General features: G+C 44.0%; 1 protein-coding gene across 2 annotated transcripts; it reads right to left on the bottom strand.

Annotated features, from left to right (window-relative positions):
- Positions 1-6: 6 nt before the first annotated feature.
- Ephx4 (epoxide hydrolase 4) lies at positions 7-27,373 on the bottom strand. Of its 2 annotated transcripts, XM_041642120.1 has the most exons (7): positions 26,976-27,372; positions 24,786-24,871; positions 17,619-17,776; positions 14,044-14,172; positions 10,692-10,795; positions 3,498-3,646; positions 7-636 (listed from the first exon to the last, which is right to left on the bottom strand). In XM_041642120.1, the coding sequence occupies exons 1-7, from the start codon at positions 27,198-27,200 to the stop codon at positions 408-410; spliced, it is 1,080 nt and encodes a 359-aa protein (XP_041498054.1). In that variant the 5' UTR covers positions 27,201-27,372; the 3' UTR covers positions 7-407. The 2 variants fall into 2 exon arrangements, with proteins under 2 accessions (XP_041498054.1, XP_041498055.1); XM_041642121.1 differs by lacking the exon at positions 14,044-14,172 and having other exon boundaries at positions 26,976-27,373.
- Between the last annotated feature and the right edge of the window lie 627 nt (positions 27,374-28,000).

Below are 28,000 nucleotides of genomic sequence, written 5' to 3'. Positions count from 1 at the left end.
GGGATTTTTATTGACCAAAAAAAAAAAAACCAGTAAAGAAAACATTGTTTTAACAATGAAATTAAAATGTTTTCCATTGCAGATCTGCCTTTCGCCCTACGGCACAGCTCATGTTCATGTATGTTTGCAAAAGGCACCACATGTTAGTATAACAAAGAAAACAAGAAGCCAAACCTGAGCCATTTTCCTTGGTTACCTTTTTGTACAACTGTGTATTTTAAGGCAGGCATTTCTCTGTGCAGATATAGTGAAAAAATTACATAGATTTTTTTTCAATACCATATTTCACTATATTTATTTATAATCAAGCATATTAAAACAGGTGAGTTTTCCTAATAAAACGTAAATTGATGAACGAGTTTTAGGAGGTTTTTGCAATTCCCTTATAGGCTCTTCACAGGAGAAGGTCATTCTCTTCTCCTGTCTTCCCTCAGGAATGCCCATATCAGCCTGTTCACTATGTCAGGTTGGTCCTGCTGAAGCCAATGGCTACCTTCTGACAAAACGGTGAGTCTGAAATAGTTTTTAACGTAAACCTTTGTGACTTCAGCCATCTCGGCCTCCATGAATGCATCTTCCTCTCCCCACAGGAGCAGTGTCGGCGTCGTCACCATGTGGTGCTTGAGAGGCAGGCAACTGAAAGATCAAACGCATCGACCTGAGAACATCCTTCCGAGCACTGCATGGCGAAGTGCCCCTCACAGGAGACATACTGTCTCTCACTGACGGGGTAAAAATGGGCTTGGGAGGGTAGAAGAACCTCACATTTTATTCATAAAACCTGAATATGCACAGAGTACACAAACATACTGAATTTTCATGGGGCAGAGTAATTTTGGGGGAAATGTCTTTAAAAGCTCCCCTGGGAAGCGATAATGAAAAATGTCGATCACCACACTGGGCAGTCAAACTGATCCAATTATGCAGAGTGTGTTGGTGAATGCAATCTCAGTACTCAAGAGGCAGGACAATGCCTCAAGTTCAAGGCTGACCTGGGCTACATAGTGAATTCCAGGACAGCATGGGCCAAAGTTGAGACCCTATCTCAAAACAAATTAACAAACCCCTAAACAAAACAAAATAAAACCAACCAAGCAACCAAACAAACAAACCCTCAAAGGAATCTAGTAAAATCTAGTAAAAGTTTACCAGTCAAGAGCTGACTTGAATCTCCAGCGTCAGGTAAAACCTAAGGCGGCAGCTGCATTTATAACCAGCAGAGGCCAGGGCAGGAGGTTCCCTAGGGCCTGCTGACTTTCCAGTCTGATCTAATCCTCAAGCCCCAGCTGCGCAGTAAGAAACAAGCTCAAAAAGAAAGGTGCATGGCCCTAAGGGGGCATCCCGGGCTGTCTTCAGCACTCAGGAACACGCAACCTGCACATACACTCACACAAAAAATCAACTGTCTTCAGCTTTCATAAAACTGAATTCTGTACAGGGCCAACCAAGGCTACACAGTGAGACTCTCTAAAGAAAAATAACAACATAACCCAAACGAACAAAGTCATAAGCTTTGCCTTTCGTGGGCTTCCTATCTCCTGGAGATAACAGTTTCTCCTGGGTACAGGTCTTCCCAGTGGGCGGTCACAGTGAGAACAAGCAGAGAGTTTAGGAAAGGACAGAAATACAAGAGCGTCTTTTCTCTCACTGCCACTTCAAACACACTTTTCTGGGTGTGGGGAGTTCTTGACATTTTAGAGACCCTCTCTCTCAAGTGGTAAGAAAGACACCATGACACTGAGATACTCAGATTGTTGTCTGTTTAGACATGGTCTTACTGGGTAACCCAGGCTGTCCTTGCATTTATGATCCTCCTGCCTCAGCCCTTCCAGAGCTGGGATTGCACACCTTACATCACCATGCCTGGGTGCTACCATTGTTGCGGTTATCTTGTCTCTCTCCCTGCTTCTTTTCCCTTTTCCTGACTCTTTTGAGTTGGTAATCCACCCCACAAATCCTGGTTTAAAGTTACTGAAAATACTTCCATGCTCTTCTTGTCCTCTCAGTCCTGAGCTCCTGCCACATGGACCCTACTCATTCTGCCACGTGGACCCATGCTGCCACGTGGACCCATGCTGCCACGTGGACCCATGCTGCCACCTGGACCCATGCTGCCACCTGGACCCATGCTGCCATGTGGACCCTGACTGTGCTACATAAAATTACATCCACTTCCCACACAGCCTTAGTCCTCACCTTTTCTCTTTCTAGTCCCCTGGCCTTGGCCTGGACTTGGCTTCTTTGCTCAAGCATTGTCTCCTCACTTTTCACCTCTTTCTCCCTTTCAAAGCTTCTCTGTGTGTTTGTGACTTACATGGGCTCATTATGGCCATTGTTTATTTCATGTCTGTTTTCTCTACATGGGGCAAGATTTGTGAGCTCAGCGTCCTTGTCTTGTTTTACTCAACCTTGAGTGTTCACAGCCAAGGACATAAAATGTTCTTAAAAATGTTTCCTGAGTGAATTAATACATGAGCATTGCAATATAATAAAAATGAATCTACTCAAAAGGAAAGAATAAGTGGATAGAATTATGGATAAAAAAAGCAATGACTGATGGAGGAAGGTCATTGGCTAATAAAGGAACTGCCCTGGCCCATTTTATTGGTTAGAGGATAGGTGGGAGGAGTAAACAGAACAGAACGCTGGGAGGAACAGGAAGTGAGGTCAGTCTCTACGCGACAGCTCTCTACGCAACCAGGAAAGGAGTCTAGTCGCCAGCGGAGCAGGAAGTGAAGAGAGAGAGGAGAGGGAAGTGGCCGCTTTTTTAAAGGGAGAGAAACCACGCCCCAATGGGCTGGTACCTCAGAGGTGATAGGCTGGAGGAGTGGGAGGACCTCCCGCAACAAATGACCACATGGGAGATCTATTATATTATTCTCTATTTTTTCATGTTTTAAATTTTCTATGAGCAAGGCAGTAGTGTTGGTACACACCTGTAATTCCAGTACTTGGGAGGTAGAGGCAGGCGAATCTCTGTGAGTTCAAGGCCAGCCTGGTCTACAAAGCGAGTTCCAGGACAGCCAGGACTATTTCACAGAGAAACAGAATATTGTGTTTGGGGCTGGGGTGATGGCTCCGTGGTGGCCACACAAGTATGAGGCCCTGAGTTCAGGTCAACAAGTAGAATAACACCTGCAATCCCAGCGTTTCTACGTAGAGTCCCTGGAAGCTCACGGCTCAGTTAGTCTGGGCTATGTAGCAGAAAACGAAGACTCGGCTTCCAACAAGGGGATAGAAGGTGAAGACCGACCCCCCCCCCCCAAGGTTGTCTTCTCTCTGCCACATGGGCTCTGTAGAGTATGAACACTATCACACACACACACACACACACACACACACACGAGAGAGAGAGAGAGAGAGAGAGAGAGAGAGAGAGAGAGAGAGAGAGAATGTACTGTATCTGGGGAATAAGAGGTACATTTAATTTAGAATAAAATAAATATTATCTCTTTAAATTGAACTATTTTACTTAACCCAAGATAAATTATACTGACTTGAAAATGTTTCGATAATGGTTAATTGGGCCACTCAGTGCCCCGGGCTGCGAAAAGACATAAATGTAGGCTTCCAGATCGTCCGCGGTCAGCCGACGTCCTCTCCTTCCAATGCCAGTGCTCCGGCTGGTGAACAGGTGCTTCAGAGCCTGGTTGAAGCCAAAAGAGAGGAATTTAAACTGAAGCTCTCACTTTAACGGGATCGGGGGCCGACAGTGTAGCTCAGTTGGTAGAGTACTCGGCCGGCGTGCACAGAAATGTGGCTCAATCCCTAGTACTGCTTACACCGAGCACAGTAGCCAGCACAAGCCTGTCCCCCCAGCATTTCAGTAGAGTCAAGAGGACCAGAGGCCAACGTCATCTTTTCTGTGTACGAGTGAGTCAAGGTCATCCTGGCTTTTATGCAGCTTTGTCTCAAAAAAAATGGGAGAGGTGGTACGGTAGTTAATGGGGGGATATGGTGGTTGATGGGAGATATGGTGGTTGTTTATATGAAGTGACAACTCCTAATTTTTGCTCCATCTCAAGGTTTCATTGTTTATATGGTGGTTGTTTATATGAAGTGACAACTCCTAATTTTTGCTCCATCTCAAGGTTTCATTCCCTATAGATGCATTTCACATTTCTGCTTTGTTAGGTTTTTATTCTAACTTTTCAATCTCTTTGTGAATATCATCCTCTTGAACAGTGTGCTATCTTGGTGCCTATTCACATTCTATGAGACCCTGCCAGGTAGTACACCTACCAAAATGCCTTCCTTACTATTCCAACTACTGCTTAGTGGCCAGGAAGGTCCTTCTTACAAAGCTGTTCAAGCCAGAGTAAGAAACACAGTTTATGTCACAACTTAGTTTATACCACCGTTCCCACCAGTTTCATAAGTGAATGGAGTTTAAAGAAATAACTGTTAGTCATCACGTTTGCTAAAGTTTCCAAGTCGGCTTGGTGCAACTCGTTCTTAAAGTCCTAACTGAAAGCTATTGAATTGCTTCAGTGATTCAGCAACATGTCAGGAGGAGCCATCACTTCTGAGTGCACCATTGTATACCATCACTTCTGAGTGCACCATTGTATACCATCACTTCTGAGTGCACCATTGTATACCATCACTTCTGAGTGCACCATTGTATACCATCACTTCTGAGTGCACCATTGTATACCATCGCTTCTGAGTGCACCATTGTATACCATCACTTCTGAGTGCACCATTGTGTACCATCACTTCTGAGTGCACCATTGTATACCATCGCTTCTGAGTGCACCATTGTATACCATCACTTCTGAGTGCACCATTGTATACCATCGCTTCTGAGTGCACCATTGTATACCATCGCTTCTAAGTGCACGGCAACTGACAGCCAGGGTCTGAGTCCCAGTCACACCTGGTAGAAGAAAACCGACTAAGGCATGTCATTCTCTCACCTTCACATCCACCACACACACAAATAATAACAATGGAGCCGTTTCTAATGTAAATCCTTCTACACAAAAACATCCTTGCAAAAATGTGAGGTGCCATTATATATGAGGTGATTAATCATGTTATTTGAAAATAAGCAGGAAAACTCAATCCCCATCAATTGAGGACTTGTTGAATAAGTTCTAGTACAGTCACACGGTAGTGTACAAAGTGCTCTGAGCACCACAGGTAAAGATGTAGGCTGTCTCTGTGTTTCCCGGGAGTAATCGCTAGGCTACTACTGAGTGAGAAGATGAACAAAATAAATGGAACACCATGGTACAAAATAGGGTCCATTGTCTACCACTGCTCACTGTGTAAGAAAAATAATCACTTTCTGTGATAAACTCACAAATAAAGCTTCTCTTGGCTAGAGTAAGGTAGATGCTAAAACAAACACTTGCCCAGTCTCAAACTATATATTTCAGTGAACTTCTATATAGTTAGAATGCACCTTCTGAAGCCCTGGAGCTTCAACTAAGGTTTTACACTTCCTCTATCAATTGAATTTTTATGTACTTTCCTACCACACACACACACACACACAGAGAGACACACACACACAGACACACACACAGACACACACACAGACACACACAGACACACATACACACACAGACACATACACACACAGACACACACACACAGACACGCACACAGACACACACACAGACACACACACAGACACACACACAGACACACACAGACACACACACAGACACACACACACAGACACACACACAGACACACACACAGACACACACACACAGACACACACACACACAACTGATGGAACTAGACAAAATCCCAATGAATGAGGTAACACCGACTCAAAAGACAAACATCACATGTTCCCTCTTACTGGAGACTCCTAGCTCCAAATCATCAGATGTGAGTATATAGTAGCTAAGAAACCAGGAAAGTAAACAGGACCATTAGGGGGATTAGTTAGGATTGGGGGCTGGGAAGCAATAGAGGGGGAATAGCAGGCTAGAGGTGATCTGATAGGAAAATGGGAAAGGAGGTTTTCTTCAGGGGAGGGGGAGGGAGATGAATAAATTAACAATAAAGATGCAAAGAATCATACTATTAACTATTTACCTAAACAATAAAATCTATAATACATGTTACCCCGTGTATTATATACATGTAAATATAGACGTTTGCATATATATAAACATACACATATATTTAGATTTTGATTGACAATGCTTCCTCCAAAAGCCAAAGACCACCTCACAAAAATCCCAATACCAAACATGAGATGCCATTTTTTCAGTCTAAGAGATTCCCAAATCACTCAGGCTTTTGCTGTTGCCCTTGGTTGTTGCCAAAAGGTGGAAGATAAATCCTTAGTGCAGAAGACACCATATACTTCAGAAACATGGCACAGAGACCCCTGAGCCTGAACTGAACTGAATTCTCCCTCCCTGAGATGTAGCTTTCATGGTCCCAGCAGGCACCACACAGATGTCCAAAGGAGGGAAGTGCCAGCAATTCTACCCAGCTGTGGCATGTGAAACCACATTAAGGATTGGTATGTCATGATGGGTGCAATGATGGCACACACACCTTGGTGGTAACCAACTGCTCTCTAATCGGACTTAAGACCTGTTCAACAACTGGAAACCTAGTTAACTATTCAGTTAAGCTAGTGAAGTCATGGTTTTTGAAGGAGGATCTACAACTTCTAATTTACTAAACCAGCATAATCCCTAACAACAATGCATCAATGTTTGTCCTTATACCCACAGGTAAGTATATACAGTCTTCATGCTTCATCATGCAACAGACAGAGGCCACTTCAGAACATCACAACCAATCAAAATGCAGAGTTATGGAGCCCAGTCCCAGGGGATACATCTACAAAATATGTCCACATCCAAGGCTCAGGGAACATTGTCAAAGAGGAGGCAGAAAGACTGTAAGAGCCGGAGGGTCAGGGAGTTTGCTGTGAGGTTGTGTTTTCTAGTAACACAGAAGCTACACACAATGTCTCACCAACGTGACTGCTTTAACATGAGCTGAACAAGGATGACACCAATGGCCGTGCCAGCTGGTAAGGGAAAAGCCCACAAGACCTCACCCTACTCAAAGAACTCCAGGCAAATGAGGAGAGCTGGGAGTGAGAGGAATGGTTCTTCCCTAGAAAAGAGCACACCAATGGTTGTCCAGCGCCAAATGGTCAGCTCCACAAACATACAGTAACATTATGTGGAATGAATAGGTTATAGTTAGCAAGATAGATGTATGTACATACATGGTAGTGAAAAGGAGACCAAACATTTCAAGGAGTGGGGAGAGGCATACAGAGGGAGTGGAGTGAGGAAGGAAGGGAGAAATGCTATAATTAAGTTATCTCAAAAAAAAAAAACCACACAACTTAGTTGAAATTAGAAAAACAGTTAACTTATATCCTCTTTGCAAGTGGCATGTTCTTTCTCCTAAATTCCATCCTTCCTCATGGCCTTATCCTTTCTTGATCTCCTTTCTGGATGATTCACAACATTGACATTTACAACTGTTTACATAGAAACATGAGAGAGAGAGAGAGAGAGAGAGAGAGAGAGAGAGAGGGGTGGAGTCAAGGAGACGCCATGCAGCTGCCAAAGGAGAAAGATGCCAGAACAGCCTTGTGATGATACACAGAATAATAGAAATGGGTTAATTTAAGATAAAGGAGTTAGCTAGAAATACTCCTGAGTTGTTGGCCAAACAGTGTTGCAGTTAATATAGTTTCTGTGTGATTATTCGAGTCTGGGAGGCTGGAAAATGAACAAGCAATCTCTGCTGACAGAAACCCCATAAAATGATCACCTTGACATTCAAACTGTGGTCTGAAATACCACCTCCCACTAGATAGAATAACAGTTTCTTAGGTAGACGGATGATTCCATACTGGGACAGGAAGTAACAGATTCCTAAGTTAAATATCAACTATCATCATTTTAAGTGATTATATATCAGAGATACAGGAACCAAGATTTGGGGACTCCCACTTGTCTTCTATGGAATAATATGGACCTCAGAAATAACAATGACTGGTAGTTATTGGCATGTCAAATATATACTCATGGCATGGAGCATCCATCCTCTTATTTTTTATTTAAAAATCACCAAAAGATGTGAAAAGTTCCAGTTGATAAAAACAGAAAGAATGACAGAATTAGAAAATTATCATTTTGCATACTGTACTGAAATAATAAAACTACATGATCAATAGCAACATCAATTTGGCAGAGTGCCAGGAAGTTGTGGAGACAACCAAATATAACAGGTTTGGCTGAGAGGATGTACAAGGAAATGTATAGTACTACCTTTTGAAAATCCCTATCAAATTAAAATCCAATATAACTAAGCCTCAGATCAGCCAGCGTCTATAAAGTAGGAAAAACCAGGGCTATAGGGTCAAGTGGGACAGCATATGGAAGCAGCTAGGAAATCCCAACTAGGCATCCTCCCTCAGGGCGAGCAACCTAATTGCTTCAACTTCAAGTTTGCTTGTTAGTTTATTAAGATAGGATCTGACCTGACTGGCACTCACTGTGTGGACCAGGCAGGACTCAGATTTGTGGTAGTCTTCACTCCCTCTGCCGCCCTCTGCCGCCCTCTGCCGCCCTCTGCCGCCCTCTGCCCGCCACATTCCCACCTCAGCCTTTCCTTCTGAGTGCTGGGATTACAGGTGTGTGCCACCATCCCCATTAAGAGAAAAGCAAAGAAACAAGGAACTTGAAACAATTTTAAAAGTCATAGCAGCTGGATATGTTGGCCAGACCCTGTCGTCCCAGCTACCAAGGAGGACGAAGATTTCTTGAGCCCCAAAATTTAAAAACAGCCTGAGAAATATAGTGAATCTCTTAAAAAATAAAAGGAAGAAGGGAAAGGGAAGCAGAGGGGAGGGAAGAGAAAAGGGAAGAAAAGCAAAACAAATCAACATAACAACTAAATACAATACCTGTGGCCATTATTTGGTTCAGACAATTTGAACACATATTACACGACATTGAGGGGTTCCTATTTATTTGGCTAGGTTTGATAGTGGTATCAGAGTTGTGTATTTTCAAAGGCCCTGATTGGCTGTGGTGCATTCAGTAGTTAGATGTATTTAGCATTTTCAAAGCTTTGAGGTAATTGGGTTCATTCTCCAGAACCTCACTCAACCTCAGCAAAGGTCCCTCGCTTGTCAAAGTTATGCATGGGATTATCTCCAGTCATCTTATTATTACTTTAAAAAAATTTCCCCAACAGCTAATACTGTTTGAGACATCAGAGAAGCATTCCACAAGCTCCTAAGACACCTGAGTATATGGTCCACTAGCTCCTGGGAGCAATATCCAGTATTTCTCTGTGTGTGGGTTTCCTTCCTTTCTGGGGCTTCCATTTCTGCTGCTGTCAAGCTCTCTCTCTTGAGTGCCTTCTTCTCTGTCAGAGGTGGAGAGATGCTCACCTATAATGAAGGACTGGGACTTGAGCAGATTCCCTAAAAGGCTTACAGAGGCCATGCTGGTAACAAAAGTATAACCAGCTTCTCCTTCATCTTCCCGACTGGATACAAAAGCCTGGCGGCTTAAAACAAAGGCCTCGAGGACTTTTCTCACACTGGTAGGCCCCTGATGGACTGTCTCCACAAGTTCATGGCCACATCAGCACACGCTTACACAACCATTGTGGGCCAATTAGCTATCCTGTCTTTCTTCTTCAGACTGACCAACCCTAAATCGGGGGAGGAAGACCTTTCAGAGACTTAAAAGCCGCAGTGTTCAAGAAGGAGACTGAGTTCTTGGTTTCCCCATTGTCGTTTTACTGTGTGTTTCCTCATGTCTAATAGATGTCTTTCTTCAGCTGCTGGTTCTCTGCTCTTGTTAGCTGAGTTTGAGATTTCTCTGCTGATATTCCTCTTTTTTTTTTTTAAGACAATTTTTTTTTTTTTTTGGTTTTTCGAGACAGGGTTTCTCTGTGGTTTTTGGAGCCTGTCCTGGAACTAGCTCTGTAAACCAGGCTGGTCTCGAACTCACAGAGATCCGCCTGCCTCTGCCTCCCGAGTGCTGGGATTAAAGGCGTGCGCCACCACCGCCCGGCTTTGATATTCCTCTTGTTCAAGATTTTTTCCTGCCTTTTCATTCTTTAACTGGTGGAGAAAACAAGCAGATGAAGACTCCTAGACAGGAGCAATACAAGCTCCTGTGCAGTTGACAGCCTGGCGTCCAAACACAACCATAGAGATACAGAGATAAGGAAGCCTGAGAGAAAGTCCTTAAACCTACTGTGTGGTTTAACTGAGAATGGTCCCATAGACTCGTATGTTGGAATCTTGGTCCCCAGTTGGAGGGTCTGATTTTGGAAGGATTAGGAGCTAAGAACTTGTTATTGTTGGAGTAGGTTATCTCTATGAGGTGGGTTGTAAGGTCTCAAAGCCCATACCAGGCCCAGTCTCTTTTTCTCTTCCTACAGATAAGAGCTCTCAGCTACGCTCTGGCACCATGCCTGCCTGCCTATCTACCACGATGCTCTCTGCCACGATGAAAATGGACTGAGTCTCTGAAACTAAAAAAACCCCCAATTCATTGCTGTCTTTCATAAATCGCCTTGGTCATGGTGTCCCTTCTCGGCAATAGAACAGTAAGTAACTAAAACATCTAATAATTAACATTTTAATTTCATTCTTAAATATTAATTTTCATTAAAATGCTTGTCAAAAATAATAATGATAATAATAAAGTATTTGTTTGACTTACCTTGAAATCATTAATCGAGAACATAAATTCTGGGAACCATGGTATTTGGAAGAAGTAATAAAAGCTAGATCTGAGCAGCTGGGCGGGGTGCCGCAGTATGTAGTCTGAAATTAAAGTGCTGTGTTAGACATCATCCAGGAGCTGGAAATTAGTTACTACTGAGGGAACGTCTTACACCAACTTCACTTTTTAGGCAATCCCATTAAAGAAAGCATGGTTTTCCGTACACCCTTGCTCTTTTATTTTGGTTGATATTTCCAGTGTATAGAAAATGTGTACTCCTTAAACAAAAAGGAAGTTCCTCCCTAAGAAGCTTTCACTCAGCAGGGAGGCGGGACTATGCTGCTTGACCTCCGAGGTCATGATCCCACACCTAACAATTTGCTTAGGAATCTATGGTGATGCAGTATCCCATTATTTAAAGGAGTTTTCTTCTAGACAGATTGAGACTGAAGTCTTTATTTCTGACCTTCAATAGGAACTGGATCATTTCCTACACCTTTATTCATGTATCTAGAAAATTACTCAATCAATGACAGTTTTTGAATCAACTGTCAGGGGTTTATCAGGGAACAAACAGATAAGTGGGGGGGTCTTCTGCAGAGAAAACATCTTAAAATTGCACCACGGTCAGTGGTGCAGGTGGTGTGAGGCCCAAAGTGTGCCCCTCAAAATGGCAGTGCTGGTGACAATGTCCTACACAGAAGGGCTTTGGCTTGGTAAACAGAAGGATTGTTATTGGGTAAAGAGAAGACTGTTATATTTTTGGTTGTGAGCCTCGCCTTTAAAGGCTGAGCCTTCTCTAGAGGCAGGCAGATCTCTGTGAGTTCAAGGCCAGCCTGGCCTGCAGAGTGAGTTCCAGGACAGGCTCCACAGTTTCAGAGAAACCCAGCCTTGAAAAACGAAACGAAAGATTGAAATCAGGGATCTGTTTACCAGGAACCCCCCTTCATCTGCCCCCAAAGATCAACTTCCCTGGGCAAGGGCATCCAGCTCCCCGTCAATCCAAACAGGCCAATCAGCTCAAAGACCACCTGCCAACACACACTGTCATATAAAGCCTGCTTGGTTTGTGACATTTTTTCTTCTCTCTGTCCACCCCCCCCCCCCCCACACACACACCCCAGAGATAGCCTTGAAAGTTTGGTCCCCGATAAACCTTTCTTTTTGCCCTCGGAGTGGTCCAGTCTGGTGATTTCTCTGTGCCCTTGCTAATACTTAGCAGAGCGCTTTGTCTAACGTGCACATGGCTCTGGGTTCAAACCCCAGCCCTGCACAGCGTAAGGAAAACAGAACAAGGTAACAAGAGTGATAGAGAGGGTGGGGAGATCAAGGGAGGTGGCTAGAGAAGGCTCTCAATGTGGCCTGTGGCAGGCAGGCTTCGTGTTCCGTGGTGAGAGGGAGCCAGCTTTGCAAAAATCTAGCACGGGCATCCAGGAACAGCCAAATGGGTCCTGGGGTTGACATCTGCAAGAAGCAGAAAGAAGGCGTGGCTGGTGTACATGGGGAGGAGGAGCCTGATTCGGTAGGCGTGGCAAGGGAAGAGCTTGGCAAGACACTGAAGACAATCAGGAGGCGCTGACCACAGGAATGGGGAGTGTTTACCCGACCTGGTACTGAGCTCCATCTTGCTACGGAGGTGTGATTTTATTTCTCATTTTGTAACTATACTCACGTGTCTGGGAGTCTTAGGAACATCGTTTGATGGTAACGGTACTACTGCTGTGCTACCTTTTTTTGTGAAGGTGGAAGTTTTTTCACTTAAATCAAGAGAAATCAATTTAACTGATTAACTGACCAGTTTAACTGGAAAACAAATCCAGGCATATTGTCTGCAAATGCTTGGTAGTGTTGTAAGAAACATCAAATATGAGTCTTTCCTATTAAACACGATAAAACTTGTGTTTAGAACAAGATCCCCACGCACACCCTAAAATCCATTTATGAGTGAGTATATTTGTCTTTCTTGCTCAGCCTTGATACAAGTGTGTGTGTGTGGGGGGGGGGGTCCTTGGTCCTGCCTCAACTTGTTATGGCCGACTTTCTTGACTCCCCAAGGGAGGCCTTACCCCCTCTGAGGAGTGGGTGGGTGGGATGGGAAGAGGTGGGAGGGAAGAGAATGGGCGGGGGAACTAGGGTTCGTATGTAAAATGAAAAAATTTAAATAAAGAAATAATCAAAAAAGGAAAAAGAAGAGGGGGCCATGAATTTGGGAGTGGGAGTGGACATGGACCAGTGAAAGAAGACAGGGTGCTGGCAAATTTGTGTGTGCCCAGATTTCTTCTCTCTCTTCTGCTCTAGGAACATATCACAACAGACTGGAGGCAGACGCAGAGAGCCAGCTGTCTTCTGTTATGCCAGAATTAAAAGATTTGTAAAATTTGAAACAACATTCTTTTCACTAGTTCTTGTTTAGTGTATTAGTCCTTTTGTATAGTCTACTTAGTTTTCATCAAATTGCAGTGTTTATGTGAATCTGCAATAAATTTTTAAAACTAATGGATATATAAATATATTTAATTATCCCAGTTTTAAGTTCCTAAGTAGTAACCACTTATAGATATAACAGGTAAACAGAGTCTCCCCGAGGTCTTTAATAATTTTAAGAGAATAAAGAAGTCCTGAGGTCAGGAGGTCAAACCGTTGAGAATTAGAAATAGATTTGCGTCCAACAGCTAAAGCACCCAGGAAAGAGGAGAATTTCTTTTTGCCAGGATGTGTGACTTTCAAAGCACTGCCAACATTTCCTCCCTTAGTCCTCTCCAAGTTAAGTGAAATGGTGTTCAAAAAATTAGGAAATTATACAAGAAAATAAGAAGCTAAATTTTCTTACATTTTTCCCCAGGAAAGTTTAAAACAAAGTATTAGGCTGGCCTTGTAGTTCAGTGATAGAGTGCCTCACTAGCAATTGTAGAGACCTGGGCTTGATTTCCCCCCACTCACAATCACACACACGCATACACATACACACACACACACACACACACACACACACACACACAGAGACACATGTCAGACCTGGGCTTAGGTCAGCCTGGGCTACAATGTAAGGCCCTGTCTGAAAAACCAAACAAATAAATTAATGTATCTGCCATCATGTATCATGTGCCATCTTGGCTTAGTTGGTTCACTTTATCTAGCGATTGATTTATTTATTACCTATCTTTGAGGCAGAGTCTCACTGTGTAGCTCAAGCTGGCCTTGAACTCTCTGTCCTCCTGCCTCAGACTTCCAAGGGCTGAGATTACAGATGGGAACCACCATGCCCAGGCTTCACTCCACCATTAAAAGATTATGCTAACCAAACTTTGCTGTTTTTAATCCAAAACGTCAGTGGTGATAGGGAACTCACCTGTAAATACGCTCGGGTGTGGGAAGTTAATGACAATGAGCTTCATTATCATCTCAGGGTAACAGATGGCAATCAGCCAGGCAATCATGCCTCCCCAGTCATGGCCAATCAGGACACATTTGCTATACCCTGGGACCAAGAAAAGCATGCTGACATCACAGTAAAGAATGAAGTGGTGACATCGCTATCTCCCATAAGAGTTACATTCCTGAGATCATGCTTACCTTACCTCACCCAATATTCCTACAAGTTATACACTTTAAAAAGTGTATGTGTGTGTGTGTGTGTGTGTGTTCATGCATGTGCCCACACTTATAATTCCAGTATGTTTGGATATCAGAAGCAGGTGTCCAAGGCCATACTGTTTCAAGAACTAAAACAAGGAGCTACTGAGCCCAGTAATTCCAAAACTTGTTTGTACATTAGATGCCAGTCCGAGTGCTGAGAACACGTGACTGAGTGTTCCAAGTGGGACTTTTATGTCAACCCATCCGCACCACAGCTCAGGAAGCAGCAAGGGAGAGGGAGTGAAAGAATGACGCGGGAGGACGGAGAAAGGCACCGTGCAATGCCGTCTTCTAGACACGACGAGGCAGCTGCTGCGCCTGCGCACTGTCCGGCCAGCGAACTTACTGTAGAAAGGAGAGTGGCTCCCGGGGCTGTACCCCTCCTGAGCTACTGGCAAGCAAGGGTTCTGAAGCAGGACTGGCTGAGGGCAAAGAATGGCTTCTGGGACTGGGGCCACTTTTCTTTTAGGGCTGTGACTGCTGTTAGGTTGCCCATGCTTTGGGCGCTGGGCCCCACACCATGTGCAGACGTCAGTGCTAATTGGACTTAGTGTGTTTAAAAAAAAATAGAATTAATGAGGAGTACATGAAAAAAGGAAATGTGATGGGCCAGAGGGAGTTAGAGGGGGAAAAAAGTATTCTTAAGAAATCTGAAATAGTTGTGTTTTGGTTTTATGGACCTGTGTCCGGAAGCTGTGGTAGAGACCGCACGTAAGTAGGTCATAAATAGGATTATTTGGGGGTAGAGTTTCAATGTTAGCTGTCTTAGTGATACAGCGCATGGTTCATATTATTAATATACTACTCTTTTTATTGCTGCTTTAGAGTGTCCTTCCTCTAACCATTTACTATAAAACAGTATGTTGTGGTTTGCCAGCAAGAATGCCATACACCTTTCTTGCTTGCTAATCTTGATTGTACGAAGGCCACAGTCAAGGACTGATGGATGCCGCCTGGCCTTGTGTAAGCACACTGTGAAATCGGCATAACGACAGGCTTGCTTAATGATGCGTTCTTCAGAGCAGAGCCTGTCATTAAGCGACAAGGTAATCATAATGATGATGTGAGTTAGGCTTAGGGTATTGATTACGAGAGATCCCTAAAGGCTTTCCTTTGTGCATATGGATAAGACTCGTCTGTAATTCCTTTCTGGCATTTCTCACCATGACTTAAGTAACACACATATGCACACACACTTGCAAACATCACCCCCCAACACACACACACACACACACACACACACACACATACACACAGTCTTCTCGTTTCTATTATCGATTTGGCTATAGGGCTTTGTGATCACCAATTTAAGCCTATTCTAACTGAATTATTGGCAAATCTGAATGAAGCATATATACTTAAAATCAATGCCAGAATCTGTGTAATTATGTCAGATTCAGAAAAAATAAAAACTAAACTAAACAATAACAACAACAACAACAAACCCACTGCTGAAGGCGCTCATGTTCCATCCAACCATCCCTCTAGAATTGCTGACCGGATCTATAATTTAATTATATCATGATACTCTTACCGTCTTGATTTAGTGATTCCCCCCCCCCCCCGTGTTATTTTAACACACTAAGGGCTGGGCCAACAAGATGACTCAGCAGAGAAGGGCACTTGCTGCCAAGCCTGAGGACCAGAGTTTGGCCCCCAAAACCCACGTGGTGGAAGGAGATGATGGAGAATTGAGTCTTAGGTGTTGTCTGACCTCCACAACCATGTGTCCCTCTCAATATAAACGTAAATAAGCACATGAAAGGCAGCACATGGTTGTTTTGCTTTAGTAAAAGTGAAGTCTGTAGATTGGATGGGTATTGTACAAGAAATACACTGTGTGCCCCTTTGATGTTAGGCGTGGCCGTGTGACTGGCTTTGGTCCTTTGGTAGCTGTATGACTTGACCTTTTGTTCAGGTGACCCTGTGACTTGCTTTGCCTTGTGGGCTGTCAGCCAAAACTTGAGCTGCACCACGTGGCTGGGCTCAGCCTCTTACCAGCTCTACTGTCACCAGAAGACCCCGTCTGCTCCTATCTCCTTGGCTTGGGCCCAACTCAACTCATACAGAGAAGCGAACGGGTCCCGTGTGGACCCCCATCCAGGGTCCCATGTGGACCCACACCCAGGGTCCCATGTGGACCCACACCCAGGGTCCCGTGTGGACCCACACCCAGGGTCCCGTGTGGACCCACACCCAGGCTGTAGAAGCCTGGAGAACCCTGATCATAGGAATACATGGCATGGCTGTCTTTCCCAGAATTTGGGGCAGGGGTTCTCACACGGGATTGCTGTAGTTGACAGATACAAGAGAGACCATGTAAGTGCCTCTGCATCTTATAATGAATATCTAGGTATATGCTCTGAAGAAAGAAACTTTCTGAGCATAATTTTCTTTAAGTGATAAACAGTATGTCTTTATCTATTTTTGTCCCAGTCCAAAGGGATTACCCTCCCCTTATTCTCCCTGAAAAAGAGAGGAAATGTTTGTCTGTTGGTCTGTGGTTCTCTGTTCTCAATATACCAGGGATGGAACCCAGCACCTTGGGCATGCTAACCAGGCAGCCTATCACTGAACAATAGCTGTAGCCATAAGCAAGGTCTGTTTTTAAACACAGGTCTGAAAGTCATTCTTAGCTGAATGCTCAGGGTACAGGAATTTAAGTTCCTCACACAGACAGTGTGTGCTGCATACTCAGAATTATGTGGCCAGGACATTGATAATTTATATCTAGGTCAGCTAGATATAGAACATCCTCCCGAGAAAATACGTGGCCAGTTCACAGTTTATTCAGTACTGAAAGAGTTAACGATGATACTGTGGAGATGGCCGGGCAATGAAGAGTACCTGCTGTTCTTGCAGAAGGCCCAGGTTCTGTTCCCAGCCCCAGAACAGCTCACAACCACCCTAATCCCAGTCCTGGGGATCTGGTGCCCTCTTCTGGCCTCACCAGGCATGCACATGGTGTACGTACATACATGGAAGCAAAACCCTTATAAACACAAAAATAGAAATAATAAATAGATCTTTTAAAAATAATTAATGATTTCTTTTTAAAAAAAAAAGCTAAATTGGGACTAGAGAGATGACTTAGGCTTAGGGGTGCTTATTGTCCCATCAGAAGGCTAGAATGTGGATCCCAGTGTGCAGAGCAGGCTCACAGACATCTGTGACTTCCAAAGATTCCAGTGCCTCTTCTGGACTCTGCAGGTCCCTACAAACACATGTGTGCATACACCCACACAGACACAGAAACACACATAAGTAATATTCAAAAGGCTAACCTACCTAAAGAGTCTAAAATATCCTTTATGTCTGCAATTAGACAGTCCAGTTTATAACTCTCTTGATGAGTAGGTGCGTCTGACTCTCCATATCCTCTCAAATCCAGCGCAACGACTCTGTACTCACTTTTAAATTCTCTCAGTTGATGGCGCCAAGAATACCTAGGGGGAAAAGAAACGTTAAGAACGTGGACCTGGGGAGCTCTGTGGGTAAAGACTGACTGACTCCCTGAGCTGGACCCTGAGAACAAACTCCATTCCCACAGCTTCTCCTCTCCCTCCATGCGTGTGCCATGTCACATACATGCACACGCACAAAAATAAATAAACGTCGACTAATAGTAAGAGCAACATTATCAGAGCACTGAGGCGCTAATGCAGGAATTCTGATTGGTCAGCACAATGACACTTTGTCTCAAAACGGTTCTGATTGGCCAGCATAATGACACCCTGTCTCAAAATCATTCTAATTGGTCAACATAGTGATACCCTGTCTCAAAGCCGTTCTGATTGGTCATTATAATGATACTCTGTCTCAAGACTGTTCTGATTGGTCAGCATAGTGACACCCTGTCTCAAAACCGTTCTGGTGACTGGTCAGCATAGTGACACCCTGTCTCAAAACCATTCTGATTGGTCAGCATGACACTGTCTCAAAACCAACCAACAAACAAGAACAGTAAAGACTTCCTAAGGGGAAAAGAGTCAGAAATGATTCTTTAAAAAACTATGTAGGGGCTGGAAAGCTAGCTCAGTGATTAAAAGCTCTGGCTGCCAGTCCAGAAGACGTGGGTATTATTCCCAGCACCCACAGGGTGGCTTGTCACTATTCATAATTTCATTTCTAGAGGATCTAATGCCTACTTCTGCCTTCTGTGGACACTGAAAGCCCATATTTCACTAATATATACCTACATACATAAAATTGAATAAATAAAAAATTTAAGGAAGTTCAGTCATCCTCAGTGACATGGTGAGCTCTGGTTACATAAGACCCTATCTCAAAAATAACCAAAAAAAACCCCTCTTATTAAAAAAAGTTATATAGTTGCATGTTATGACAGGGAAAAGAGAGCCATGTGAGAAAGAGCCTCCCTTCATCATCATTAGGTACACTCATCTCCTTCCGATTTCCAGAAACTCAGAGCAAGGGATCAGAATTTACAGAAACTACGAAGTATTACATACAAAATTGATATATATTTTCTAACCATACTAAGAATAGTTACTTTACAGATAGAATTTCTTTTTATTTTCTTTTGTTTTGTTTTTCAAGACAGGGTTTCTCTGTAGCTTTGGAGCCTGTACTGGAACTAGCTCTTGTAGGCCAGGCTGGCCTCGAACTCACAGAGATCCGTCTGCCTCTGCCTCCCGAGTGCTGGGATTAAAGGCGTGTGCCACCACCACCCAGCCCAGATTGAATTTCTATATGAAATAAAATGTCTTAACCCTTTAAAATAATAATAAGGAAGATAAGCTTAAGAATTTTGTTGGAATCGGCAACAATCTGGCTCAATGCTTTGGCAGGGTAATATAAACAAAATACTTTCATACTGTAGAGCCAGGTGGCTTTGCCATTTTGAAAATGAACCTTACTCCACAGTCAAAAAGGGTTCAGTATTTTGTTTTTAGTAATTTCAACAATTGAAATTATTCAATTATTTATTATTCAATAATCAATTTTTAATATTCAATATTCAAATTATTCAATAATACAACAATAATAACTCAGTAACTTCAACAGTTGGAATTATGGTTGAAAAGAAAAGGTCTGAAAACTAAAAGAATCCAACAGAACAATGATGTTGGCAGTTAGCATTTAAGAGCACTATTCCTACAGAGGGCCAGTTTGGTTCCTAGAACCCACCCTGGGCATCTGGTAAGTGTCTGTAACTCTGACTCCAGGGGCTATGATGCACTTTTCTGTGGTTCTCTTGTGAAATGCAAAGGGGAATGCTCACCAAAAAATGAATGGATGCAGAAACATGGTGTATCTACTCAAGGACATATTAGCCTTATTTACACATAAAGAAGAATGAAATCGTCCTGTTTTTGAGAAAATGATAGAACTGAATACATCATGCTAAGCAAAACAAGTCATTCCCAGAAAAGCAAATATTGCATGTTTTTATTTTCTCTCCCTCCCCTCCCCTCTCTTTATATCATGTCTATATATGAGCAATATATTATATATGACATGAAGACAGGATTGTTTAGAGAAAGGAGGGGAACAAGGGAAGACTTGACAAGGAGCAAAGGAATTTAACAGGACAGACATGACCAAATATGATAATATCATATATTTGTCACAGTGACACCTAGTAATATTATAAATTAACTAAAATTTATTTTGAAAAATGAAACTATTGCTATGAATGTGTGAGGACAAAAGAACATTCTAATCAATTCTGAGAGCTTGGGAGATGTCAACATATTAACAAATTTCAGAAGAATAATTTTTGTGTGTATGTGCACGCTTATATGGTTATAGTTGCAAATGCATGAATGTATAGATATGTACGTGTGTGTGTGTGTGTGTGTGTGCTTGTGTAGAAGGGTATGTGCATATGACCACAGGAGTCTGTGGAGTCCAGAAGAGTCTCAGGTGCCTTAGAGCTGGAGTTACAGGTAGCTATGGTCTCTTTGATGTGGTTTCAGGGAACTGAACTCAGGTCCTCTACAAGAGCAGCAATAGCTTAACTGATGAGCCATCTTTGCAGACTCCACCTTGGTTTGTTTTGAGACAGGGTCTCTCACTGGCTTAATCCTTGCAGATCAGTCTAAACTGGACAGCCAGTGAACTAGAGACCTGCCTGTGTCTGCCTCCATGCTGGCATCCTGTGTGTGGTGTCTGCCTTTTACATGGGTCCTGGGCCTTGGGCGCAGGCTGTCATGTTCACACAGCAAACACCTTACCTACCAAGCCTCCTACCAGCCTCTGAAGAATAATTTAAACATCTTTTTTTTCTGGAATTCATAAATAGTAACAAATTTGACTCACATTTCAGCCACAAATGAAAATTGAAATCCCTGTAGTGACAGATGGCATTGTTGTTCATATAAACAAAGCAAACATAATCCCTCTGTCACACGCCGCAAAGACTACAACCCTTATGATACTGAAACAAAACTATTTTCATACTTTTTATCCTAAAAACATTTGTGTGTGTGTGTGTGTGTGTGTGTGTGTGTGTGAGAGAGAGAGAGAGAGAGAGAGAGAGAGAGAGAGAGAGAGAGAGAAACAGTGGTTTTGTTATTGGTTTCCTGAATGGGAACTTATTAGAAGTCAGGCCTGGCACTAGCACTGCTTAGACCCAGCTGGCCTCAGGCTCCTTTTGTCTTGGCCTGTCCATGCTGGAATCATAGGCATGTGCCACCATGCTTAGCTTTGCTGACACCTCTAGACAATCGCAGAGGAAACAAACAACAAGACAGCCTCTTCCCCTGCTACTTTTGTTAAAAAAAATTCAGGATCCTGGTTTTCCACGCCAGACACTTTGAGGTATGGAGCATCCTTTCTGTCCTTTCCGTGGAGGCTGAGGCCGCCACCGTCATGCTGAGATCAGGATGAGGCGTGCACACTGGCCTCTGCACGGGAGGGATGGCAGCATTCCAGGCAGCTGCAGATGGAGGCAACTCGTAGAAATTGCCTGGGTCAGCTCAAAAATATTTTTAAAAGAGATGCAGATTGAGGCAGAGGGAGAGAAATACCATCTTCTGTCAAACAGCCCTAGTTTGGGCTGATTTAGCTAAAGTTCCCACAGATCTGTTATCTTCTCTAACGCTTCCTGTGCATTTAAGAAAGCAGATGCAAGACCCTGCTGTTTCATGTCCCCATGTAACAGTACACATTAAATACTGCCACTGCTCACCAGTCTCAGGTAACAACGGTAAGTATAGATAGTACATTAGACTGTATGGTACTCTAGGTGTTAGAAACTATTGTAAGGGTTTCTTTTTATTTTCTTTACTTTTGTGTGTCTGTGTGATTGAGTGTCTGCAGAGACCAGAGAGGATGTTGGACCCCCATACTTGAGCAGTGAGTGCTTCACCCACTGAGCCATCTTCCCAGTCCCCAAATGAACAGATTTTGAGTATTGACTGGGCCCACGTGAAGGGTTTTACACATTTTGATTCTATCCTCACAACACCTCTGCAAAAATATTCTAAGTGATATTTTAGATCCCTGTTCTATTTTGCTTTTCTGTTATGGTGATAAAAAACATTCTGACCATAAGCAATTTGGGGAGGAAACGGTCTGTTTCACTTTACAGTTCTGGTAACAGTCCATAACCAAGGGAAGCTGGTGTAGGAACTGAAGCAGGAACCTTGGAAGAAGACTCCTCCCTCTCTTGTAACCAGCTAGCTTTCTTACCTAGCCCAGGCCCATCTGTCTAGCTATGGTATTGCCCATAATGAGCTGGGATCTCCTACCTCAATTAGCAATTAAGAAAATCTCTCATAGGCATGCCGCAGGCCGATTTGTTCTTAACAATTCTTCACTTGAGGTCCCCTCTTTAAGCTGGCAACAAAACCCAACCAGGACATTCCTGTGACCATAAGTGAACTCCCTGCCTTTGCCATTCTGGGAAAATTTGATTCATGCTTCAGAATAATGTACAACAGTATGTGGTCATGTCATGCACTCTGTGATGCAATTCCCTATACATGTCTCAGTTACACTGGGTGTTTTTCTCCTTCTTAATTAGGTTGTTTCCAGATGGAGGAAAAGAAGACAATTCCATGTTTATCCATTCAACTAAACCCTGAGTGGGTAGAGATCTTCTCTGGATGATACCTACAGGCCTCTTGCACTATAGAAATCGGGTGATGGGTAGACTGTGGATAGACTATTTATGGATAGTCCACAGGCTCCCTCTCATCCATAAATAATGACTAAATTGTCTAAAGGTAATATTCCTCGAGCAAGACGCATTTAAGGCTGCAGAAGCAATCTGGCTGTGACACTCTGTCACCCTATTTATTACCAGTGTCGATGTGGCTGATCTGTCTGCCTGGGTGGGACACCTGAGCCCTTCCTTGCCACTCCACGTGGAGCCTTCTGATAGAGCAGGGCCTTTCTCTGGTCAGTGGTATATGGGAAGTTGTGCATGCCTGGTAAAACCTCCAGATAAACTCTCAGAGTTTGCTTTAAAATCAGGACACAATATCTTCAAGGCTCTAAACAAAATGAAGAATTTGTAATGGTAGAATTCCAGATACCATGGGACAGTAAGAGAAAGATTTTAGCTTTTCAAATGTTAGCTAATATTCTACTTTTGTGTCAACCTGGAAAACACCTTTTTTTTAAAAAACACTCCCTAACCTATTTAGTTCATGAACCATCTGAAGGTCATACCCCTCTGCCAGCAAAAAGGACTTTCTTGCTGGGTGGTGGTGGCACACACATTTAATCCCAGCACTCGGGAGGCAGAGGCAGGCGGATCTCTGTGAGTTGGAGGCCAGTTGGTCTACAGAGTGAGTTCTGAGGCAGGCTCCAAAGCTACAAAGAAAGATCTTGTCACAAATGAACAAACCAAAAAAATCAACAACAAAAACACTTTATTCTCACCTCATTCTCTTCTATCTCTTTTTAATACACTGTTTTTCATAATTGGGTGTTACTTATGTCTGTTTTTATTTAGGTCCTTTAGGATCATTAGAGAATGGGAAATACCCACCTCCATCACTGATATTGCCAGTGTAAATACCCCTGAATTCATATACTGAAACAATTTGCCAAAATGGCAGTTGTCTTAGTTTAGGTTTTCATTGCTGTGAAGAGACAGCATGACCACAGCAGCTCTTATAAAGAAAACATTTAATTGGGGCGACTGGCTTACAGTTTCAGAGGTCCAGTCCCTTATCATCATGGTGGGGAGCAGGGAGGCGTGCAGAACTGAGAGTGTGCTACAGCTTGACTCGCAGGCAGCAGGACGTCAGCTGACAGCCATGCTGAGGGAAGCTTGAGCCAAAGAGACCTCAAATCCCGCCCCCACAGTGACACACTTCCTCCAAGAAGGCCACTCTCTTTGGGGGCCATTTCCTTTCAAACCCCAATAGTATTGAGAGAGGCTTTTAAAGAGGAACTGAGTCATGAGGTCAGATCCCTCATATATGATATTAAATTAAGCACTCAAGAGAATTAGCTAGGCCCTCCCTATCCTTCTACTGCATGAGGATATGATTGATATCAGTCCCTTGGAAGGACAAAGCAATCAGGCAGCATTTTGAGAAAAGGGACTGGGCTCTTAACAGACACTGAATCTCCCAAGGACTTAATCTTGAACATCTTGGCCTCTAGAACTGTAGGAAGTAAATTTCTGTTCTGGTATTTTATTCTAACCATATACATATTTATTCTAATAACACAAATAGACTAGAATAGAAAGCACTATGAATTTTTTGCTAGAGGAATTTTCTCTTTTACTTTAAAACATTTAGGTCTGTAATAGAGCCTACATTCATATGTTCCTGTGGTCATGCCTTCTCAACAAAGCCTTGGGCTTCCTGCCAAGTCCTCCTTCCCTCACCCGGGCTGTATTTTATTATATCCAGAGTAGCTGCTCTGCAGAAGCTGTTTTATAACTTGAAATTTCAGAAAATTGAAACATTAGAAGACTTTTTAAATTTCCCTAAAAGGAAGTGTGACAGCTAGAGGCTGGACGAGAAGAGGTTTGAGTTTAAGGCTAGCCTGGGCTACACAGCAAGATGTTGTCTTGAAATAATTAGGATGGTCATATGTATTTATGCTTTTAGATTAGGAGGGAAACCATTGATGTGGTTTCAGGGACTTCAGGAGTCACTCACCACCCTGGGAAATGATCTGTCCTTACAAGAAAGTCATCTGTGGTAAGTTCTACAGTTAGACTGTTTGTCTCTGCAAAACTCAAGATGACATTTAACCCTGATTGTAAAGTATCAAGAGTAGAACTTGTTAGACATGATTATGGCATGAGCGATCCTGACCTCGTGGGGTTAAGCACAAATTCACCCTCTGTTGCTGTCTTGCCTTTCTACCTTCTATCCTGGGCTGGCTCAATACATGGCACCTCACACCAGGTTCCCAACCTAAGGAAAAAAATCCTATTCTTTTACAGCATCACCAAGTGAACCAAGCCAGGCTGCTGAGTGCTAACGTGAAGGAGAAGAAGTTAGTCGGTAACTTTACCAGAATTCCGGAAATCCATGAAGCAGCAGCATGAGGGGTCTGCCCCTTTCTCCAGCAGCAACATAGTGAAATCTCAGTCCCGAATCCTGAAAGTGGGAAGTACGCAGATTGTGGTAACAAGCATCATCAAACTAAGACGTTTAGAATTTCCATTAGGCTGAAAACATTCTCACTTGAATTATTTTAGCATTAAGAAATAAATATTAATTTAACAACGTGAGTTAACAATAGGATAAATGGACCAATTCACCTTTGGGGTATTCCCTTAGAATACCCCTCTCCTTTGTTCTGTGTATGTATTTTGAGGCCAATGTATGTATTTTGAGCTTCTGAAGCAACATCACAGTGTAGCTTTTGTCTTAGTGAGGTGTCATGTTTCATCCCCTGCAGGATATGTAAATAATTCTGATCTGAATTTCAATTTTGCTAAGACTATCTCGTGTACTCTGCTTAGCTTGCCCGTCAGAAGTTACGTAATTCACACCCCTTCTCTTATTTTTAGGTATCTCCTTCCCACACTTTATCTTGAGTGTTTCATATATGGTCCCCTCGCTGCCTGTTCCTCCCGTGTGTGCTTCTAACAGCAGACTTCACTGAGCACGTGGAAGATAAGCTAGCCCAAGGAAAAGGAAGGGAACGGGAACAAGAGCAGCAAACACCAAGGAACAGTAAAACAGAAAAGAAAGGGAAAAGAAGCAAAATCCCTGAAAGTATGAACGATAGTGGAAGTCAAAAGTTGAGCATGGACCCTGGAATTTGACGTGAAAGAGTCTGGCCGGTCATTTCATTTAACCCTGTCGTTTACAGATTTAGAAAATGAGGCCCTGGTGCAGCGGTAGAGCGCCTGCTTTTTTAAGACCTGGGGTTCTCAGTTCCGCAATCCCCTCCCGCAAATGAGGTCCAAACAAGTCAGGCAAGTCATAAAGGTAGCTGGGAAGGTTGCAGCTGTAGCACCGCTAAATAAATAAACAGAGGTGGAGAGGAATGTAGTGACTAGCTGACTAGAATTACCATTGTGTCTATTTCTTGGTTCTCCTTCTAAGGAAAAAGAAAGGCATTCTGAGGAACTCACGATGGTCCATAGGTTACATTTTCTCCATAAGTCAGAAGTTAGCACATGCGACTTTGCTATTATCTCTTTAAAAATGTTTTAGTGGTGGTTGAATCTTGAAGAATGAGATGTTATGGCCGTCGGACTGGATTTAATCACTACTTTACTGTACTAGGTATTTGCCAGGTCGATAATTATAATGATGAATTATACTAAGTTCTAAGTCCGTTGGTCGGGTTCATTTTTCTGTTTTTACTTGTTTTGTTTTGTTTTTTTTTTTACCAAACGTGACGGCATTTGATTCTTTCATCTTTCAGGCTTCTCCTGCCTTTCTGAATCCCAGTTGCTGGGGAATTTAGCTGCTGACGGAAAGTCAGGACTCAGTAACATAAATATCTCCTCGTATGCTGCCTTTGAGAGGCTCGTGAGTCAGAGTGCAGTGCGTGTCACAGGGACGATTTCACTCCACCACCTGGCGTCAGGAAATAGAACGTCTGTGGGCTGTGACCGAAGTTGGGACAAGTACTGTCAATGACGAGCGAAGGAAGCTTTACTAAGGAAAGTGGACACCTACTTTTTATTCCATCCCTCGGGTCCCTGAGTGCTCACATCGGCCTTGCTCACAAACACACACCATTTCTTTTCTGTTTCTGCCTAGGTCATCTGAAATCAGAAATGACTTTCCAAAGAACTGTCCGTTCGCTCCATCTCAAAAAACCTGGACAAACCTAAGACAGCAGGACATCGCCAGGAGCGTTGTTCTGCAGCTGATCCGAGCCCTAAAAGACAGAAAGGATGACAGGAGACGGCTTCTCCTTGCAGTAGGAAAGGGGGGTAGAATTATTCTGAGTTGCTTCGGCAGGAGGAGGATCCTCCGGTTAGAGAAATTCCACAAAGAAATAGCCTCCCTCCCGCCCCCACCCCACACACGCGATAAGGAGAAAGCGGACAGACATAAATTGAGCCCCTGTACAACCCCCAGCCCTGTCCCCCCTGTCTTCCCTGGGGTCCCCCCCCCCCCCCCATAGCCGGGAAGCATTTGGGAAGAATCAGCCCAGCGCCCTTGGAGCCCGCGGCTCCCACGGCCCTCGCCCGCGTCAGGCTCCCTCCCCGCGCTCCGGGCGCGCGCCGGCCTTCACCTTGATCCGCACGTAGCAGTGGGTACCCAGAGAGGGGTCGCTGAGGCACGCGGGCGGATGTGCCCGGGCCGCCCGGCGGAAGGTCTGCGCTGGTGCCTTGCCGATGCTCCACAAAAGTTTGAGCAGGTGGACGGAGGCGCACAGCCCGCAGTAGCCGTACACCAGGGACCAATAGAGCAGGGCGCGCAGCGCGGGCACCAGGCGGGCCGGGCGCGGCGGGGCCATGGGGCGGCCTTGCGGGAGCCGAGCTGCGGCGTCCCTCCCGCGCCTGCCGCCCTCCCCGCGCGCCCGTCCACCTGGCCCAGCACACGCCGCGCGCCCAGGCCTCGGGGACCGCGCAGAGCGAGCGAGGCCCGGGTTGTCCTCAGTCCGCCCGCCCGCCCTCCCGTGCCACTTCGCTAGCGCCGATGCTGGGGGCCCCGCCGAAAGCGTCCTGCTCTGAACAGGTTCAAACCCTGGTTCCCAGACAACCTGGAGTGTCTCAGGCCTTCTGGATGCCAGAACCACGGAGGGAGGGAGGGACTTTTGTACTAAACTGCGGTCATTGTTTCTTCAGGTAGGTACCCTTGACAGTCTCTTGCAGATGTTAACTGTTCAACTTCAACTTAACTGTTTTTTCGAAGTTACCAGCCCCACCAGAAAAAAGACTGCACTTTAGACCAACGTGCAGGCAACCAGTTGGTTGTTCCCCTGCCCTTAGCAAGGAAGGTGTCCTCCCTCACCCTCTCTCCTCCTTAATCCCCCCAACTTCCCTTCCTCTTCCTACCCCCATTGGTGCAGGTCCCACAATAGTTTATCAAGACCCCAGTTAAGAAACATTATTTCCCCATTCTTCCTTCCTTCCCCTCCACTCCCTTCCAGGGTGTGTGTGTGTGTGTGTGTGGTGTCTCCAGGTGTGTCCAGAGGTCAGAAGAGGCATTGGATTTTCTGGAGGGGATGTTACAGCTGGCTATGAGTCTGTGTCCTCCTCCCATCCTGCTAGGAACTGAATCCAAGTCCTCTGAAAAGTCGTACTCTTAATTGCT

Source organism: Microtus oregoni, unplaced genomic scaffold, assembly GCF_018167655.1.
Source record: "Microtus oregoni isolate MIOR12 unplaced genomic scaffold, Mior012 000072F_ref0000427, whole genome shotgun sequence".
NCBI lineage: Eukaryota > Metazoa > Chordata > Mammalia > Rodentia > Cricetidae > Microtus > Microtus oregoni.
This window is presented reverse-complemented; position numbering and strand designations above follow the sequence as displayed.

Excerpts from the sequence above, each read along its gene's own strand:
- Ephx4 (XM_041642120.1), bottom strand. The coding sequence starts at position 27,200 with ATGGCCCCGCCGCGCCCGGCCCGCCTGGTGCCCGCGCTGCGCGCCCTG. Across the intron at positions 24,872-26,975 it reads ACTGCTACGTGCGGATCAAG|GATTCGGGACTGAGATTTCA; the intron begins GTGAAGGCCGGC and ends TCCCACTTTCAG. Across the intron at positions 17,777-24,785 it reads CATGGATTTCCGGAATTCTG|GTATTCTTGGCGCCATCAAC; the intron begins GTAAAGTTACCG and ends TTTTCCCCCTAG.